We start from the raw sequence: 17279 nt of genomic DNA, 5'->3' as shown, positions 1-17279 counted from the left end.
TAAACAATTCAGTCTCGCCCTCAGCCACTAACTAACCATCTTTCTTGTGTATACCTAGTGACCCAAACACCTGTAAACACCTGTAGCTTCGCCCCTAGACACTAAAAGCCCTTCCAGTGGAGCAATAGGAAGTAAAATACACCAAACACTCTCGTAAACAATAGAGTCTCGCCCTCAGCCACTAACTAACCATCTTTCTTGTGTATACCTAGTGACCCAAACACCTGTAAACACCTGTAGCTTCGCCTGTACTAACTAAAAGCCCTTCCAGTGGAGCAATAGGAAGTAAAATACACCAAACACTCTCGTAAACAATTGTAGTCTCGCCCTCAGCCACTAACTAACCGTCTTTCCTGTGTATACGTAGTGACACTAACACCTGTGAACACCTGAAGTCTTGATCCCAAACACTAAAAGCCCTTCCCCCGCAACAATAGGAAGCAAAATACGGTGCACACACTCGTAAACAACGATAGCCTCGCCCTCAGCCACTAACTAACCATCTTTCCCGTGTATACCTAGGGACCCTAACACCTGTAGCCTCTTTCCCAGGACATTTAAAAACCCTTTCCGCACAACAATAGGAAGGAAAATGACCCAAACTCTCTCTCATAAACAGCTGTACTCCCGCCCCCAGCCACTAACTATAACCGCCCCTCGTGAGTGATGCAAGGGAAAGAGGTAAAGTAAAATGCCCCAATCACACTTTTTAGACACTCGTATCATCGCCTCTCCCTCATGCACCCACCGATTGCCGTCCTCGCCTAACAAAACAAAGTAAAGTGTAGCAAGTGTAGCGAGGCGGTAAATATAGCTCATTACTGTTGATGGGGGAGAGAGAGAGAGGGAGAGAGGGTGAGGTAACGGGAACGCTGCCACACTCCTCGGGGAAAGTCTCTTAAAATCCTGGACAGTGAAAGACAAACAGGAAACAAAGAGACAGAAAAATGATAAGAATAAGCTGCACGTCTTTTCATTGGTGGTATTTAAAACGGTATAGTGTCAGACAAATGGAGAAAGACAGATATATAGACAGAGAGACAGAAGACACGAAAGCTGCACATCTTACTGTTAGATAAATGTAAAGTTGGGGGCATACGCTATAGCTGCGCGTGACCTCTGTGCTCATCTCCGTCACATTGTGCCTTGGTGGTATTAAAAACGGTATACAGGACAAGACACAGAGCAGCAGACAGACAAACGAACAGGAGAGACAAAAGCTAGACCACCCGCTATATCTGTCCTTCAAAACGATACAAGACAGAGAACAACAGACAGACTAATGGAGATGACACGAAAGCTAGACTAGACGAATCGACAGACTTCTTGCCATCAATGTCCTTAAAAACAAAACAAAAACAGACAGAGAAAACATTAAATAGACAGACTTCTTGCCATCAATGTCCTTAAAAACAAACCAGACAGACAGAGAGAACAATAAACAGACAGACGAATAGACAGACCTTGCCATCAATGTCCTTTAAAACAAACCAGACAGACAGAGAGAACAATAAACAGACAGACGAATAGACAGACCTTGCCATCAATGTCCTTTAAAACAAACCAGACAGACAGAGAGAACAATAAACAGACAGACAAATAGACAGACCTCTTGCCATCAATGTCCTTAAAAACAAAACAGACAGACAGAAAACAATAAACAGACAGACAAATAGACAGACCTCTTGCCATCAATGTCCTTTAAAACAAACCAGACAGACAGAAAAATAAACAGACAGACGAATAGACAGACCTCTTGCCATCAATAAACAGACAGACAGACGGGGAACAAAAGCTACACCATCTGCCATAAGTGTCCTTTAAAACGGAACACAGGGAGAGACAACTGAGGGAATAGTATACAGACAAACCCCTTGGCATCAGTGTCCTTTAATCGGAAGACAGCAAGGGAAACAATAAACAGACAGACAGACGGGGACAAAAGCTACACCTCTTGGCATTGGAGTGTGTGTAAGCGACGCTCGGGTTGCAGCAGCTCCCCGGCCACTTGGTTCGCGGTAATGATAATGGTGATTGCGTTAGAGCTGATTGTGGTGGTAACAGCCGTGGAGGCGGTGATTGGCGGAGCGGGGGCCCACCAGGGAGGCTGCCCACACCTGCGCCAGACGGTGTGGTGGTGGTGGTGGTGGTGGTGTGGGGGAGGTGGTAATGACGAAAGACCTCACAAACGGTGTATCCCCAACCTTTTTTTTGTGTGTGTGTGTGTGTGTTGTTGTTGTTTAGTAGTAGGAAGACATAGGCCCAGATTCATACGTTAAGTGATATATAACAAAAAGTTTAAAAAAATATAAATAAATAAAAAGGGTATGAAGAAGCTCGCACAATGTATCCCAAACGTTTTTCCTTTTTTTTTTCAGTGATAGAAAAATTTAGGCCCTGATTCTGAAGTACGTACGCCGATACATAACTAGAGAAAAAGGCATATTTTCTTTAAAGGGAAGGAAGAAGGGGGGATTACAGAAGAAAGGGAGGGTTACAGGAGGAAGGGGGGTTACAAGTACTCTAAAAATATAATGGAACAAAGGCTCATTTAGGTCCACAGGTGTCGTGCCATCCTCTCCCTCCCTCCTGAAGTCGGTTGTCTGGAGGGTTCGGACAAAAAAAAATGGACGGCTGAGCTCACTGTTGAAAAGACGTGAAGGTTGTGGTAAACTGCTGAATTGATATGATTCTGCTGTATCCGTAAGGTTCTGTTGTATTACCAAGTTTATGTTGTATTAGTAAGATTTCGTTGCGTTAGTGTGATCTGTTTAGTTTCTTTTTCCTTTTTTTATAAGACTCCGTTGGACTCGCATAAGTAAGATTTGCTAAAGTTTTCTACTAGTATAAGACTCAAAAACTCTCATTACGTAAGATTTCTCAAGGTAAAAAAACTCATATACGTAAGATTTCTCAAGGTAAAAACTCTCATATACGTAAGATTTCTCAAGGTAAAAACTCATATACGTAAGATTTCTCAAGGTAAACTCTCTCATATATGTAAGATTTCTCAAGGTAAAAACTCATATACGTAATATTTCTCAAGGTAAAAACTCTCATATACGTAAGATTTCTCAAGGTAAAAACTCATATACGTAAGATTTCTCAAGGTAAAAACTCTCACATACGTAAGATTTCTCAAGGTTAAAACTCTCATATACGTAAGATTTCTCAAGGTAAAAACTCTCATATACGTAAGATTTCTCAAGGTAAAAACTCATATACGTAAGATTTCTCAAAGTATATTAACAGTAAGATTCTGTTAAACGGTTGCGTTAGTAAAGTCGCTTCAGCTCCTGTTGTAGTATGTGACGCCGTTGATTTCTCGTTTAACTAAGATCTGCTGAACTTTATTAACAGCAAGAGAGAGAGAGAGAGAGTTTATACAACAATGTACAGATAGTAAGATAGATAGACACGGAATAAGAAAAGACAAGTAAATACGGAACACTTTCTTAGGGAATTTAGTTTTGGGATCCCATCGCAAGCAGCTGGGTGCTGAGGGGACATTTTGGTGGTGGTGACTGTCGGTTTGGTGGAAAGTGGCAGCCTATCCCCTCACACTGGTTACAGCTTCTGCTGCTACTGTCCCTCGCCATCTGTGTTGTGTTCCCTGGATAGTTCTTCAAGCACAGCACGGGCCACCTTCATCGCTACTCTTTTCATTGCTTTTTTCACCAATTTTCCATTCGCTCTTTTGTTGGCGCCCTTGTCCATCACGGGTATGATCGAGATTGTCTGTTCACGGACTATTCTCTCTTGTATGGTGACGATAAACTTCAATTCAGCTTTGTCCGTTTCCTCATCTCCAGTAACTTGATTTTCCTGATTTTCTGTAGCATCTTCGTAAGAAACAACCTTCCGTTGATTGACATCTTTTTCTTCTGTTACGGAAGGAGTAATCTTTTCAATAACTGTCTCATTTGTCACATCGGGAACCTTTTCCTCTGTTACAACAACAGGGACTTCTTCTTTCTCTTTAGAAACAGTGACAATCTCTTCTGTCGCCGTAGGGGCAGCCTGTTCAATAACCCTTTCTTGTGGGGCATTCTGCTCAACAGCCCTTTCTTGTGTCACAACAGGAACTTTTTCTTCTGTCGGCGATGGGGCAACTTTTTCAACAACCTCCTGTTGAGGGACTACCGGGACTTTTCCTTCTGTCACCGTAGGATGAATCTTTTCAACAACTGTCTCATTTGTCACAACGGGAACCTTTTCCTCTGTTACAACAGGGACTTCTTCTTTCTCTTTAGAAACAGTGACAATCTCGTTTGTCGCCGGAGGGGCAGCCTGTTCAATAGCCCTTTCTTGTGTCACAACAGGAACTTTTTCTTCTGTCGGTGAAGGGGCAACTATTCCAAGAACCTCCCGTTGAGGGACTACCGGGACTTTTCCTTCTGTCATCGTAGGGTGAATCTTTTCAACAACCTTCTTCTCTTCTGCCACAACAGGGACTTCTTGCTCCTTAGAGACACTTACGATCTCCTCTGTCACCGAAGGGGCAGCCTGCTCAACAACCTCCTCTTTTGTCACAACGGGGACTTTTCCTTCCGTCACCGTGGGGGAAATTTTTTCAACAACTGTCTGATTTGTCACAACGGGAACCTTTTCCTCTGTTACAACAGGGACTTCTTCTTTCTCTTTAGAAACAGTGACAATCTCTTCTGTGGCTGTAGGGGCAGCCTGTTCAGTAGCCCTTTCTTGTGGGGCAGCCTGTTCAATAACCCTTTCTTGTGGGGCAGCCTGTTCAATAACCCTTTCTTGTGGGGCAGCCTGTTCAATAACCCTTTCTTGTGGGGCAGCCTGTTCAATAACCCTTTCTTGTGGGGCAGCCTGTTCAACAGCCCTTTCTTGTGGGGCAGCCTGTTCAATAACCCTTTCTTGTGGGGCAGCCTGTTCAATAACCCTTTCTTGTGGGGCATTCTGCTCAACAGCCCTTTCTTGAGTCACAACAGGAACTTTTTCTTCTGTCGGCGATGGGGCAACTTTTTCAACAACCTCCTGTTGAGGGACTACCGGGACTTTTCCTTCTGTCACCGAGGGGATAATCTTTTCAATAACCTTCTTCTCTTCTGCCATAACAGGGACATTTTCTTGCTCCTTAGAGATGCTTACGATCTCCTCTGTCACCGAAGGGGCAGCCTGCTCAACAACCTTCTCTTTTGTCACAACGGGGACTTTTCCTTCCGTCATCGTGGGATGGATCTTTTCAGCAACCTTCGCCGGCGTCACAGCAGGGACTATCTTTTCAACGACTTTACCATCTTGAATGACAGGGGCAGCACTTGGTTCTTTTACGACGCATGGGCTACGCGTAGCATTTGTTTCTTCAGCCTTTGCTTTTTCTTCCTTAATCTTGTTTTTCACGTCATCAACTTGGTGTTTCAAGTCTTCAATTGTTTCATTCAGATGTTTTTCGTTACGAACCTCTTTGATGTCGCTATCACACACATTCTTTTCGACTTCTTTTTGAATTACAGTTTCTTTCTCGACATCTTTTCCATCACCCTTTTCTGTAACATTCTTCCTTTCCACAGATGTCACCTTGGTGCTTTCCTGTGGAGAAAGTTGTTCTTCTTTCTGTTTTACTAACACTTCATTCGTTATATTGCCGGTCATAATCTCCTTTATTTCCTCTGTTCGTTCTACGTTCTGAAGTCCATCATCCTTCTCTGTAACATTCTTCCTTTCCACAGATGTCACAATAGTGCTTTCCTGTGGAGAAAGTTGTTCTTCTTTCTGTTTTACTAACACTTCATTCGTTATATTGCCGGGCATAATCTCCTTTATTTCCTCTGTTCGTTCTACTTTCTGAAGTCCATCATCCTTCTCTGTAACATTCTTCCTTTCCACAGATGTCACAATAGTGCTTTCCTGTGGAGAAAGTTGTTCTTTCTTCTCTATAACTAAACCTCCATTCGTTATATTGGCTGGCATAATCTCCTTATGTTCTTCTGTTGGTACTGCTTTCTGCGGAACATCGATCAGATTTGGGGAATCTTTAAGTCCCTGCTCGTAGAGTACCCGGTATTCGGCCAGAGCGGCCTTCACCACCGAGAGACACGAGGTCTCGTCCTCCGGGAGCCCCCGGAACCCAGCCACCCCGGTGCTGTCGACGAGGGGCCCCAGCCCCAGCACGATGAAGATGGTGCTGACTACAAGAAGGTTCATAATTGTTGATTGAAAGTTTATGAAATTAAGAAGTTTTGCGGTTGTGTGGCAGAAAACCGCTCTGGGATTGAAAACAGAATGGCCTCCAGAACACAGACCGGGCATGGAAAATAATCCTCTCGGGTCTTCCTCCCTTACAGGAGCACACACACGACGGCGAGGAACTGGGATGTAAAGTCTGGTGTGTGTGTGTGTGTGTGTGTGTGTGTGTGTGTGTGTGTGTGTGTGAAAGAGAGAGAGAGAGAGAGAGAGAGAGAGAGAGAGAAAGAAAAAGTGAAAGAGAAAGAGAAAGAAAAAGAAAAAAAGAAGAAAAAAAAAAGAGTAAGAGTGAGTGAGTGAGTGAGTGAGTGAGTGAGTGAGTGAAAAAACAAGGGACAGACAGACGTGTTCATATGCTGCCTGACGGACGAAAAAATATATATACGACATAAATGTGTGGGAAGCAAAACATCATCACATCATTGGATTTATTTTATTTTTTCAGAGAGGAAAGTGATTTATTAATTTATGTAGATTTGTTGTAACACATTATATCTAAATTCGTTTTGTGTAATTTGATAAACTTATTGCCAATGATTTCGGATTTTATACACTGCGAGTTTTTGCAATATGCGCGGATATTTATAATCTTTCTGAATATAGGCCTTTGGAGGGAAGAAAAGGGCCACTTCTTCTCTTGTTTTCTCTTTAAATATCACTCGAGTAGCGTCTTAGTCGTTAAACACTCATAAATCATTATCCTGCACATTTTCGCCGTCATCATCAGCGGGCTTTTCTTTTTCCCTTGAGTTACCTCTCGCTGTAATAAAAATTCAGTATCATATTCATCATCAGTTTCATCACCATAATCATCATTAGTGGCCGTTTCTTGAAAGGTTGGTGTGGGTCGGTAGTCAAAACAAAATCTGGGCAGACCACCATAGCCCATGAGATAGTCTGAGGGAATACAAGGTCTGCTTCATTTTTATGTATGTGTAATTCATCATAGTCTGACCACATGATAGACTCGCAACCGCCAGTCAATTCCCTCCCCGACTAACCTCGGAGCTCACAAGTGACGGATTTCTGTGTGTGTGTGTGTGTGTGTGTGTGTGTGTGTGTGTGTGTGTGTGTGTGTGTGTGTGTGTGTGTGTGTGTGTGTGTGTGTGTGTGTGTGTGTGTGCGTGCGTGTGTGTGTTCTGGGGTAAGAAAGTCTAGGAGAATCCCATCACCAAAGCACAACCCTTAATACAGAGTTGTGTTCCTTTTAATCCCCCTCTGTGACACGCAGTAGAAGGCAGAAACTGGTATCTTTAATTAGTCCCCCATGTCCCGTGAGGTATAGAGGTGAAGTAGTAGTGGTAGTAGTTGTAGTAGTAATAATAGTAATTATAATAATAATAATATTAATGATGCCTGGGTTATAGGCAGTAGTAGTGGTGGTGGGGGTGGGGATAGGAAGAGGAGGAGAATAGTAGCAATAGTAAAAGCTTCTCATCAATTCTTTATCGACAATCGCATCTTAATGTTCCAGAAATAAGTTAGAGAAAGAAAAACAATCGGGTACAGGCATTATGTGCGTCCCATTCTAGTCTATTTCCTGTTCATTTATCGTTATTGTGGGCGGCTGTCCTTCGCCTTCCAGCCCTCAACATTCTAAGAAATCCGCCACAAACTTTGTTTCGTCGCCCATCTTGTCTCTGAGAATCTGCTTGTGTTTTTTATCGAGCTTTTTGCGGCGGCATCACCTTCTCGGTGTAAGCAGGTCGCCGCCGCCGCCGCCACTGGCGCGCCGCCACCTTCAGGAGTCTAGTTCTCACGAGCCGCGGTGTTATCTGCCATGCCGGAGTCTCTTATCAGCGTGAGGCGCCTCGCCGACGTGGCTCTCCTCATGCACGCCTTGAAAACTTTCACTCCTCACTATTTTTATGAATATGTCACAAATTGATGACATTCCGTTCCGAAAAAGAAAACTCGCTCGCTTCTACCTCCAGTTTATTCGGGATGAAGGGGGTCATCAAGAGCTACTTTGCTGCTCCATTACAAAAATAAAACTTTCACTTGTACGTATAATCTGTGGAGTGTAGGACTTCATGAAATGCTAACATATCATTTCACAAAAAAAGACAACGTTCACGCACTGGCAACTACGATTAGTGAAAGATGTACCTCATGGAGAGGTAACATATCACAATGCAAAGAAGAATACAGAATTGTAGTGCAGCGATTTTCTTGCACGGATCTGGACAGCTGCCGTGCGTGTATACGTGAATGACAAGAAAGACAAGCCGCCCTGTCCAGGTGTGTTGCCAATAATCAATATGTATCCTGAACTCATTATTCCTGTTCATCTATATGTAGCATTTGATGTCCTAGCGTAGCAAAGTCTTCACGAGAGTTTTATTTAGTAAGCAGACTAGTAGAAAAAAAAATTCTGCCTCACCGAAGGAGACCAAAAAATGCTCTGCTGTTTCATCGAGCAGCCGCCATACAAACAGACACATCCATTTCGGCGAGTCTCTGTCGTTGCTGCACTCAGGCTGAGGGGTGAACTTTGGCCTCTTTATCCGCCCACCAGGATGTGAAGTCCAATCGTCTGCGTGTGTCGCGTCCCCGTCACGTATCTGGCTGCAGCTCGGCCATCTGTGAGAGCCTCCGGCGTTCCCAGCGTGTAGCGGGCGCGATAAGGCTGTAGGAACACTCTTTACTTCTTGCTTGTGGTGGGTTAGGTAACAGAAATTTTATGGCCAAAGAGACAGGCCAATAAATGATATTGTAGAAAAGGAGAACCCCTGCAGCATACCATATCCATAAAATGAAATAGAAGATCCCAACAAAGAATAACTCAATTTCATTCCCGAGGTATTTTTTATATGTATACAATCTCAACGTATTCACTCCTGGCGCTAACCGCAGCAAGACTCAGGGACGAGCTAACAGTCCTGAGAGTACCTTATTAGACGCGCTAGGCGGTGCTCCTATGGAACGAGACGAGTCAAGACATACCCATGTCGTTGGTAATTTTTTTCCCCTATCATGTTATCAGTCACCCGCCATTTCAAGATGTTAAGAGTCCCATGAGTCTGAGCGGCAGCCAATGGCGACGCATGGGCCGTGGGGACCGGCAGGTGGCAAGCGAGGCGCTGCCGTCCTCGAGGTCATGAAGCAAAAACATTGAGAAGCCGAGTCACTGTACCTCCCTGAGTTTTGCGAACCTATCATCTGGGAAGCACGCGTTTGTTGAATATTCCAAGAATTTTTGCGATATCGGTAATTGCTAATCAGATGTTAGGTTGAAAAATACAAGCTGCATGGAAAAATACATATCACGGACACTGTACGTGCAAGACTTATCGCCAGTGTGGCCTCGCCGCGCCAGCACTGCGTTCGGCAACCCTCAAAGCACACCGCTGACCCTCCGCGTTCCTTATGACATGCCCTTTGGCACCCACTCTTTACATTTCATTTTTTATGCTTCCGTAGGCTTAGAGTGTGTTCCTGGCTTTCACAAAGAGTTAATAAGGATCCATGAAAACAATATAGGGAATCGACTGGGCTGAGACTACAACGACGATATGACGATAGAGATGATGAAGTGTTTTAAGATGTTGCAGAAGTCTTTCACTCGACCCCTGGTGACCAAGAGACTGGGAACTGGTCTCAATGTGAATGACATCGGGTCTTTTAGCACGTGCATTGTGTTTCCGCGTGACATGTAGACACGTCTTTTGTAAGTCATCTGACGCACGATAGAGCAAAAGCCTTCTAATTTTCCCGATGGGACTCGGCTTGGGAGCAGTTTGGGGTTTATGCGTTACCCTCACGACTCGATTATTAACCTCATTTTAGCATTGCTGGGAACAACTGACTTCCCAATCCGGTATTTCTCCATCTGTCTGTCGTGGCCAAATACAGTGTTGCGACCCGTGCCTTGAAAAACCTCGTTAAATTGCATAGTATTCCCGTCTTTTGTTCCTGTAACACTGGCACATGACGTCCACTATCTCCCGCCGCACGCGTCACACATCCATTCACACCATTATCTGAAAGGAAAAAGTCACTACCACTACCACAAAGACTACCACTGCCACCGCCACCACCAGTCCTAACCGCCACCGCCGTCAATGGAAAGAGACGCCGCATGGTTCATCCCCACCTGAGATAAAGCTGAATTAATAACAGAGAGGAGAGAATTATCATAATGCCTGATTAACTCGGCGACGCCACCACCGCGGAGTACTCTATTTGCATCCCATTATGAAGGCCGTCTCTTCCGCGGCATTAAGGCGAGAGTGAGCTTGGAGACTCCTCACCCCCGCCTCCCCCGGCCAGTGCCATTTCCCATGATGCGCCACCGCCTCCCCCCCCTTTCCTTCCTTCCCAGGCATAAGCTCCGCGGCGACACGCCAAAAGTCACTGTTTCATTTTATTTGCCCTTTACCCGTTTGGCTATCCCAATGTTTCCCTTTTCCTGTCGATCCTTTTTGTTATCTTGAAGCCCAGTAGTTATGCAAGGTTACGCAGAGGTGTGTGCCCATGCATTGCCTAGGGGGGGCGGAGGCCGAGGGGTCAGCGCATGGCCGTGTTGATCCCGAAGGTTTGCCGCAAGCAACTGACAATTTTCAACCATCGACGAGTGGCGAAGAATATCCACATGCTCTCCAGATCAATCAATCCATGCTTCAACTAACTAACTAATGAGGAGCATACGCCCGAGGGCGCGTCGTTTCACTCACTCGCCGTCCATACTCCCGGCGGTCCTCCCGAGCATGCTCCCATGCAGCTGACCTGTCCATCCCCTTGGTCTCCTCCACTCAGGGTTGCCTCGTACAGAAACAACCCTGTGAGCAGGATCGGTGTGTAGTAGTTTTGAGACCCGTTCACCAATGGATCAAAACCGTTGCAGCATTGTGAAGAAGATCGCCACACTGCGTAATTAAACTGCTCGACGCTGTTCGCGCTTCTTGTTGTTCAAAGCCTGGAACTCACACCCGAGGCGGCGGAGCGGCACCAACCCACCAATAGCGACATGACACAGCGTAGTCAAACTATTCTATAATACTGTAAGTTCAAATCATCACCTCACGACCGACATGACACAGCGTAGTCAAACTATTCTATAATACTGTAAGTTCAAATCATCACCTCACGACCGACATGACACAGCGTAGTCAAACTGTTCTATAATACTGTAAGTTCAAATCATCACCTCACGACCTCTTCCTCTCTACTTGACCAGCTTATTCTAGAGGCGGAGCTGCAGCATCTCGCCAAGTGTTGGGCAGCATCCCGAATGGAAGACCCGAATGAGCGTTCTTTCTTGCACCAGTGCGACTCAGCTTGTTATGAAAATCACCCTGACGACCTGTTTTAATCCTCTTGACGGTAGGGCTGTGTGCCTCCCGCTGTCTGGTACTCAGTTATCTATTCGTGGAAAAGTGCCCATCCGCTGCGTACTGTCTCGCGACCCGAACTTTAATGAACTATAAGCTTTAAACCCCTCTGTGAACGTCTAGGCAAAGGCTAGTGATGATAGGAGGGCGCGGCGACTCAGAGGCCGGTATCACAAGAGGGGACGCCGCATCTTCATGGGTCATTTTCTTTATGGTAATTGCTTGTAATAACCACTTAATGAACAGCATGCAAGGCTCCTTAAATCCAAACTCCTCCAATGTCTTCGTGACGGGGGCTGCTTTGAGGGCAGGGCGGTGCATGGCCGGCCTCCGTGCAGCCGTTATCCGCAATGAATACATAATGAGGCTTCCGTAGGGCAGTATCGCCGTGATCTTAATTGAACTATGGTTTATGGCCTTCCTGCGGGATGTACTGTGTGCGAGCCTTACACACACACACACACACACACACACACACACACACACACACACACACACACACACACACACACACACACACACACACACACACACACACACACACACACACACACACACACATAAAGAAACCCAGAAATAAAGACATAAAGAAATAAAGACATAAAGAAATAAAAGTAAATAGATAGATAAATAAAAGTAAATAGATAAGTGAAAAATAAAATTTTAAAAAAGTACAAGAATCTATGGAAACTACAAAGGGCCAGTCAGTCTGTACACGATAACTCCTGGGAATCGGCTGTCCTCGCCCCCCTCCCCATCCATGAACCCATGTAGCCTCAATCTGGAACTCTTCATTGCACTGTTTGCATTAATTAGCAACATATTTGCTCTATTCGTTCCAATCACCATTACCCTATTCACAACCCCACTCCTGCCTGTCTCCTTCATGAACTTAATTTTTTTTTTTCCTATTTGTGGCCATTGCCTCGAGTCTTATCGAGTCTTAACAGTTTCTAGTATGATCACTCTATCGACATCACCTTTATTCATCCCCTAACACATGTAAATACCTTAATTAGATGACCACACCGTCTATATTCGTCATTTACGAAGAGTGCAAATTTAACTTGTATTTCTTGGCGTACTAAGTGTGTAAGCGTTTGGGTAATTTTTGTATATTTTATGTACACCTTCTAGGGACCTCTCTGTAATAAGAAAACTAAGAATGCACAGCTCAATCATGGTTACCACATACAGTTTAGAGATAACTTATGCATTGTTGCTTACACTTTTACGAATAAATTTCATACTGTTAGAGCGGCTCGTGGCGGTAATACAGTGGTTCCTGGTTCCTGGTTCCTGGGTCGGAAATCAGATTCCTCACTCACTTCAAATACGTTAAGCAGTCGGAGGGAGCCATTTTTTCCTTACTTATGATGCAGTATTTATGAGAGCAAAGTTTCATCATCCATTTATTGGACTGCTTTTAGGGGCCGTTAAGTTTCACCTGGAATATCCAAACATCGTGATTGGATCTGCTTAGTCGTCCCGATTTGCTGCATCGACAAACTTACTGATGTCTTTGGTTAAACCTCAGAGAGAGATTAGGTGGGGGAGGGCGAGTGGGGAGTCGAACCGGGCATAAGTTCCATGAAGCACTGGACATACGCTTTTTTTCTGTCCTTGAGAGGGACGTGCTTGGCAGCAACACAGTAACCGTTATCAGTCTCGCGGCGATGAGCATGCAAGGAAGCGAGCCCCAACGACTCAGTGTTCTTCTTGCAACATGACCGCCAAGACGCTAACTCTTCTGCTGCTCTGCGCCGCCACGCTGACGCAGGCGGCGTCCGAGGCGTCCTTGGCTGAGCCGAAGAGCGCCTTCCCGTGTCCTGAAGTAATAGACATCTCGCCCTGTGTATGCACCTTATTCGGCGTAGACCTGCAGCTTGACTGTTCCAAAGTGGCGGACAACACTCAGCTGGAGCAAGTGTTCCAGGCGGACTTCCCGTTCAAAAACTTCTCTTTGCTGACCATCATCGCCAACCCGGAGGACCCAAGAATCGGCATCGTAACCTTGGATGAGAATACCTTCCAGGACATAACATTTGCCAACATCCACATCAGCCACACAAACCTTGAATTCATCTACCCGACGGCGTTTGACAAGTCGGCGCCGATGCTCGAAACACTCATTGTCACCGACAGCTTCCTGCAACTCTTCCCGTTTGATCTCGTGGACTACGCTCCGTTCTTGACTGACCTTCGTGTCTTCAGGAACAACCTCATCCACATGCCGGAGATGAGCTCTGACACTCTCACGTACCTGGAGGTCGCGTACAACCCCGGCCTTCAGTATGGTGACCACGCCCTGAGGAACCTCCCCAACCTAGAGTACTTTGTGGCTAACGACATAGAGCTTGCTCACGTGGGGGAGAATGCCTTCTATGCGAATACGAAGCTCGTGTACGTCGACTTGAGCTACAACAAACTGGAAACTCTTTACGCTGGCTCCTTGAAGTTCCAGAGTCCCATCCAAACGATTAGACTGAACAATAACAACATCCATACTGTAGAAGTTGGAGCCATTGAAGGTTTGTATGACAGGACAGCAGACAACACTGTACTTACGATCGAATGTCTCTTAATTTGTCTTCCGGTATCCTACTTGTGTGGGAGAGGGTATATGTGTGGGGGTTCTTTTTTTTTTATTGTGGATATAATTACGTTCCTTTCCTTTCTTCTTTTGTATTCCCTTGGACAGAAGGCTGCGAGTTGCCTTCTGAGGTCATGTAAACGTGGCCTTCGTGGCAGGATAATGACATTGTCCCGAAGAGTCAAATGACTGTTGGTAAGGGAGACACACGGAGAATTTCAGCTTACACAAACCTTTTCGCTGAGTTACTGGCAAGTGTAATCAGTCGTGATACTTTTGGTCTCACCCTCAAGACAAATTTCACTAGAGTTCGGGGACATAGCTTAGAGGAAGGTCGTTCTGGGGTTGGAAAGCAAGCCATCAGTCCATCCAGAGGGTATATAGTGTGAAACCCTCCATTCCATGCGTTAGTTGTATTCCATTTTCCACATTTATCCTTCACAGTCATCCGCTCAGCTGATGCAGTGTTTACATTTACTACTGCTCCGGCATAGCAACCGTACCGAATCAGAGGTGTTCGTCTTATGATCCCCAACAAGTTCTCCGGGATCTCCGAGACCACAAAAACAATGACTGTAAAATCGGATCGAGGTGTTGGTAATGCCTGTTACCAGGTTAGTAAGACTTTTGGTCCCCGAGGACTGTGTAGTCGGCCCTAAATCTGTGATGTCTTTCACTCGTCAGAATGTGTATTGTCAGTGTTACATTCGTCAGGATGTTTTATCAGCATTGCCATCGTCAAGCCGTGCTTCTAAATTATCCTTTTTAGGATTGTGAGTGGAGGGCGGCCAAACGTGGGTATTTTCCCTGAAGTATTTCATAATCGGATCACGGAACCATTCGAGTGCTTTAAGACAGGTCCCATGACTCGGCTCGCCATAGAGAAAAAAATAACTTCTTTTGTTCTTCCCGTGTACAAAAGCATTGCGCCGGAAGGCTGTCTACAGGGTTACTGCTGGATGACTCCAACCCGGTGGTGACTCGGGGAGCAGTTTTGAAGTGACGTCCATTCACTTGCGCCTCTCTCGCCTCACACCACCCTAGATCGAAGTCGTGATGGATGCTCAGCCTGTGGGTGACCATTGGCCGTCCGTCGATGATTGGAAATGGTCACTCGTTGTCGGAACTTGAACTATCGATCACGCGCTTACCACTTTCACTGGCTGAGCCTCGGGCCTCTGCTTCTCCCCACTCAATCTATAATAACAAATTATGATGTTCTGAGAAGGCGTATTGACAACTATCTTGGTTCCGCAGGTCTGGGAAGCGGCGCCCCAACAATGCTGTGGATGTATAACAACTTCGTGGAGAGCCTCGACCAGAAGGTGTGGGAGCCAGCCTTCAACAGTGTTGCCGGCAAAGTACGAACATTCGTATTTGACGGTAAGTTACATGTGTTAGTGTGAGTGTGAGTGTGAGTGTGTGTGTGTGTGTGTGTGTGTGTGTGTGTATTACTTAGTTATTTGCCTTTGAGAATCTATCTGAATCACTCTGCCATTTTTCTCAGCTACTATATTCCCATCCTCAAATATCGCTTGTACCCAAAGATTTTATTTTTGAGTAAGTCTTTTGAGGACTGGAAGAAAATCACCAAAGTTTTGAATCATGACTTGAATACAGAGGTTGCTAATGGTGCCTCCCTCTTCAGGCAATCCCTTCGAATGCGCTTGTAACATTCTGTGGCTGAAGTCGAACCCTGAGCACCTCAAAACCATCGCCAGGGGCACCATTTGCGAGAACACAGACACCGACATTCATGACGTTGACTATGGATTCCTTCAAGCAAACTGCTGAGCCTCGCCGCCACCCGCCCGCTGCTGCCCGCCGTGCTCACCTGTTATGCTGTGTGAAGAAACAAGCCACCAGAAGTGCCACTACCATAGCACTTAATTAAGAGGGTTCGGAGCAGGCCAGTGGCTCCGGTTCCTGCTGCTGCACGTAAAGAAAAGGCGAATATGGCTTGTTTTCCAATATTGCCGATGGCTTAGGCTTATTGTAATGAGAGTGAATTAAAAAAAAAAAAGTCAAATGTCTTGTAAACCAATGTTGCTGATGATTTAGGATCATTTTAAGAAAAATTAAGTAAGGCAGTCAACGCTCCTTGTCGTTGACGTCTTTACCTGCCATAACGTGGGTCGAGGTTAAGTGTGTGTGTCACTTGGTGGTAGAAAGTCTGGGCCCATATTCTTAACATTTCGGTCTCCAAAAGCACACCCTTGGCAAGGCTGTCGTAGGAGTTTGGGGCATTTCCCGAGAAACTTCTATGGAGGTAGTCTGACCCTTCATCTGTATCATGGGCGTGACAAAGCACTCCTGACAAACCGATTAATCTCCTTCTCGGCCCTTGGAAACAGTTGCCGCGAGAGGCGGAAGCGTCTGAGAATACCGACCCTGGCCTTGAGTCTCTCCTGTTCCCCTTAGTTAAAAAGATGCCCCGCTATGCACCTCCCTCCTCCCACGCCTCCACCGCCTCAGCCCAGAGCAGTACAGGGTGTGCACGTTGGACCCCCAGAGTCATCCGCCACCTTATGAACGATACAACAGAGAATGAGCGAAGCCTGGAGACGATGGCTGTTGCTCACTTTACGTTAGACTTTACTTTATACTTTACTTTATACTTTGGTCCCTTTCCACGCTTCTTCATGCTGTGGGGTGGGATCTCTTTCTTGGCTGAATGTATGCACCTCCTCGGAGCCCTGACAGAATCTCACTTCATTTTTTTTTTTACATTCATCACATTTGCCGATAAGTAAGGGGTGCGGGTTATCTCATTTATTACATTTACCGACATGCAACAGGTGTAGGTTATCACATAATACCGACATACAGTGGTTGCAGGATATCTCATATATTACATTTACTTACAAGAGGTGCAAGTTATCATAATTATTGACATAATAAGGGTGCAGGATAGCTCATTTATCACATTTACCGACATACAAGGGGTGCAGGAACAAACTTTAAAATATCATGCATTTTTTAAATTTAAATCAAATCATCAATTACATTTATAAAAATAAAAATAAATCTTGGGTGGGACAGCTCCCGATAGGCGGGCCGCTGCCGACACGGTACCGTTGTGGGATCGTACAAATTGAACTGGGCATACGGAAAACTCAATGTCCCACAAGGTTCGGTATTAG

The 17279-nt window shown here is 45.4% G+C and overlaps 2 protein-coding genes across 12 annotated transcripts; one reads left to right on the top strand and one right to left on the bottom strand.

Moving 5' to 3' along the window:
- Positions 1-3402: 3402 nt before the first annotated feature.
- Positions 3403-6197, bottom strand: LOC127005877 (titin-like). 11 transcript variants are annotated; one of them, XM_050875207.1, is made up of 3 exons: positions 4714-6197; positions 4606-4683; positions 3403-4212 (listed from the first exon to the last, which is right to left on the bottom strand). In XM_050875207.1, exons 1-3 carry the CDS (start codon positions 6169-6171, stop codon positions 3583-3585), a joined length of 2166 nt encoding a protein of 721 aa, XP_050731164.1. In that variant the 5' UTR covers positions 6172-6197; the 3' UTR covers positions 3403-3582. The 11 variants fall into 11 exon arrangements, with proteins under 11 accessions (XP_050731164.1, XP_050731165.1, XP_050731162.1 ...); XM_050875208.1 differs by having other exon boundaries at positions 4744-6197; XM_050875205.1 differs by having other exon boundaries at positions 3403-4125; positions 4366-6197.
- Positions 6198-13212: 7015 nt separating this feature from the next.
- LOC127005872 (oplophorus-luciferin 2-monooxygenase non-catalytic subunit-like) lies at positions 13213-16165 on the top strand. Its single transcript, XM_050875193.1, has 3 exons — positions 13213-14074; positions 15394-15519; positions 15785-16165. Exons 1-3 carry the CDS (start codon positions 13270-13272, stop codon positions 15928-15930), a joined length of 1077 nt encoding a protein of 358 aa, XP_050731150.1. The 5' UTR covers positions 13213-13269; the 3' UTR covers positions 15931-16165.
- The last annotated feature ends 1114 nt before the right edge of the window (positions 16166-17279 follow it).

This window comes from Eriocheir sinensis, chromosome 31, assembly GCF_024679095.1.
Source record: "Eriocheir sinensis breed Jianghai 21 chromosome 31, ASM2467909v1, whole genome shotgun sequence".
NCBI classification, from domain to species: domain Eukaryota; kingdom Metazoa; phylum Arthropoda; class Malacostraca; order Decapoda; family Varunidae; genus Eriocheir; species Eriocheir sinensis.
This window is presented reverse-complemented; position numbering and strand designations above follow the sequence as displayed.

Coding starts and splice junctions, on each gene's coding strand:
- LOC127005877 (XM_050875198.1), bottom strand. CDS start 6,171: ATGAACCTTCTTGTAGTCAGCACCATCTTCATCGTGCTGGGGCTGGGG. Junction 4,684..4,713: donor AAGAAAGGGTTATTGAACAG/GCTGCCCCACAA, acceptor GCTACTGAACAG/GCTGCCCCTACAGCCACAGA.
- LOC127005872 (XM_050875193.1), top strand. CDS start 13,270: ATGACCGCCAAGACGCTAACTCTTCTGCTGCTCTGCGCCGCCACGCTG. Junction 14,075..15,393: donor AGAAGTTGGAGCCATTGAAG/GTTTGTATGACA, acceptor TTGGTTCCGCAG/GTCTGGGAAGCGGCGCCCCA. Junction 15,520..15,784: donor ACGAACATTCGTATTTGACG/GTAAGTTACATG, acceptor CTCCCTCTTCAG/GCAATCCCTTCGAATGCGCT.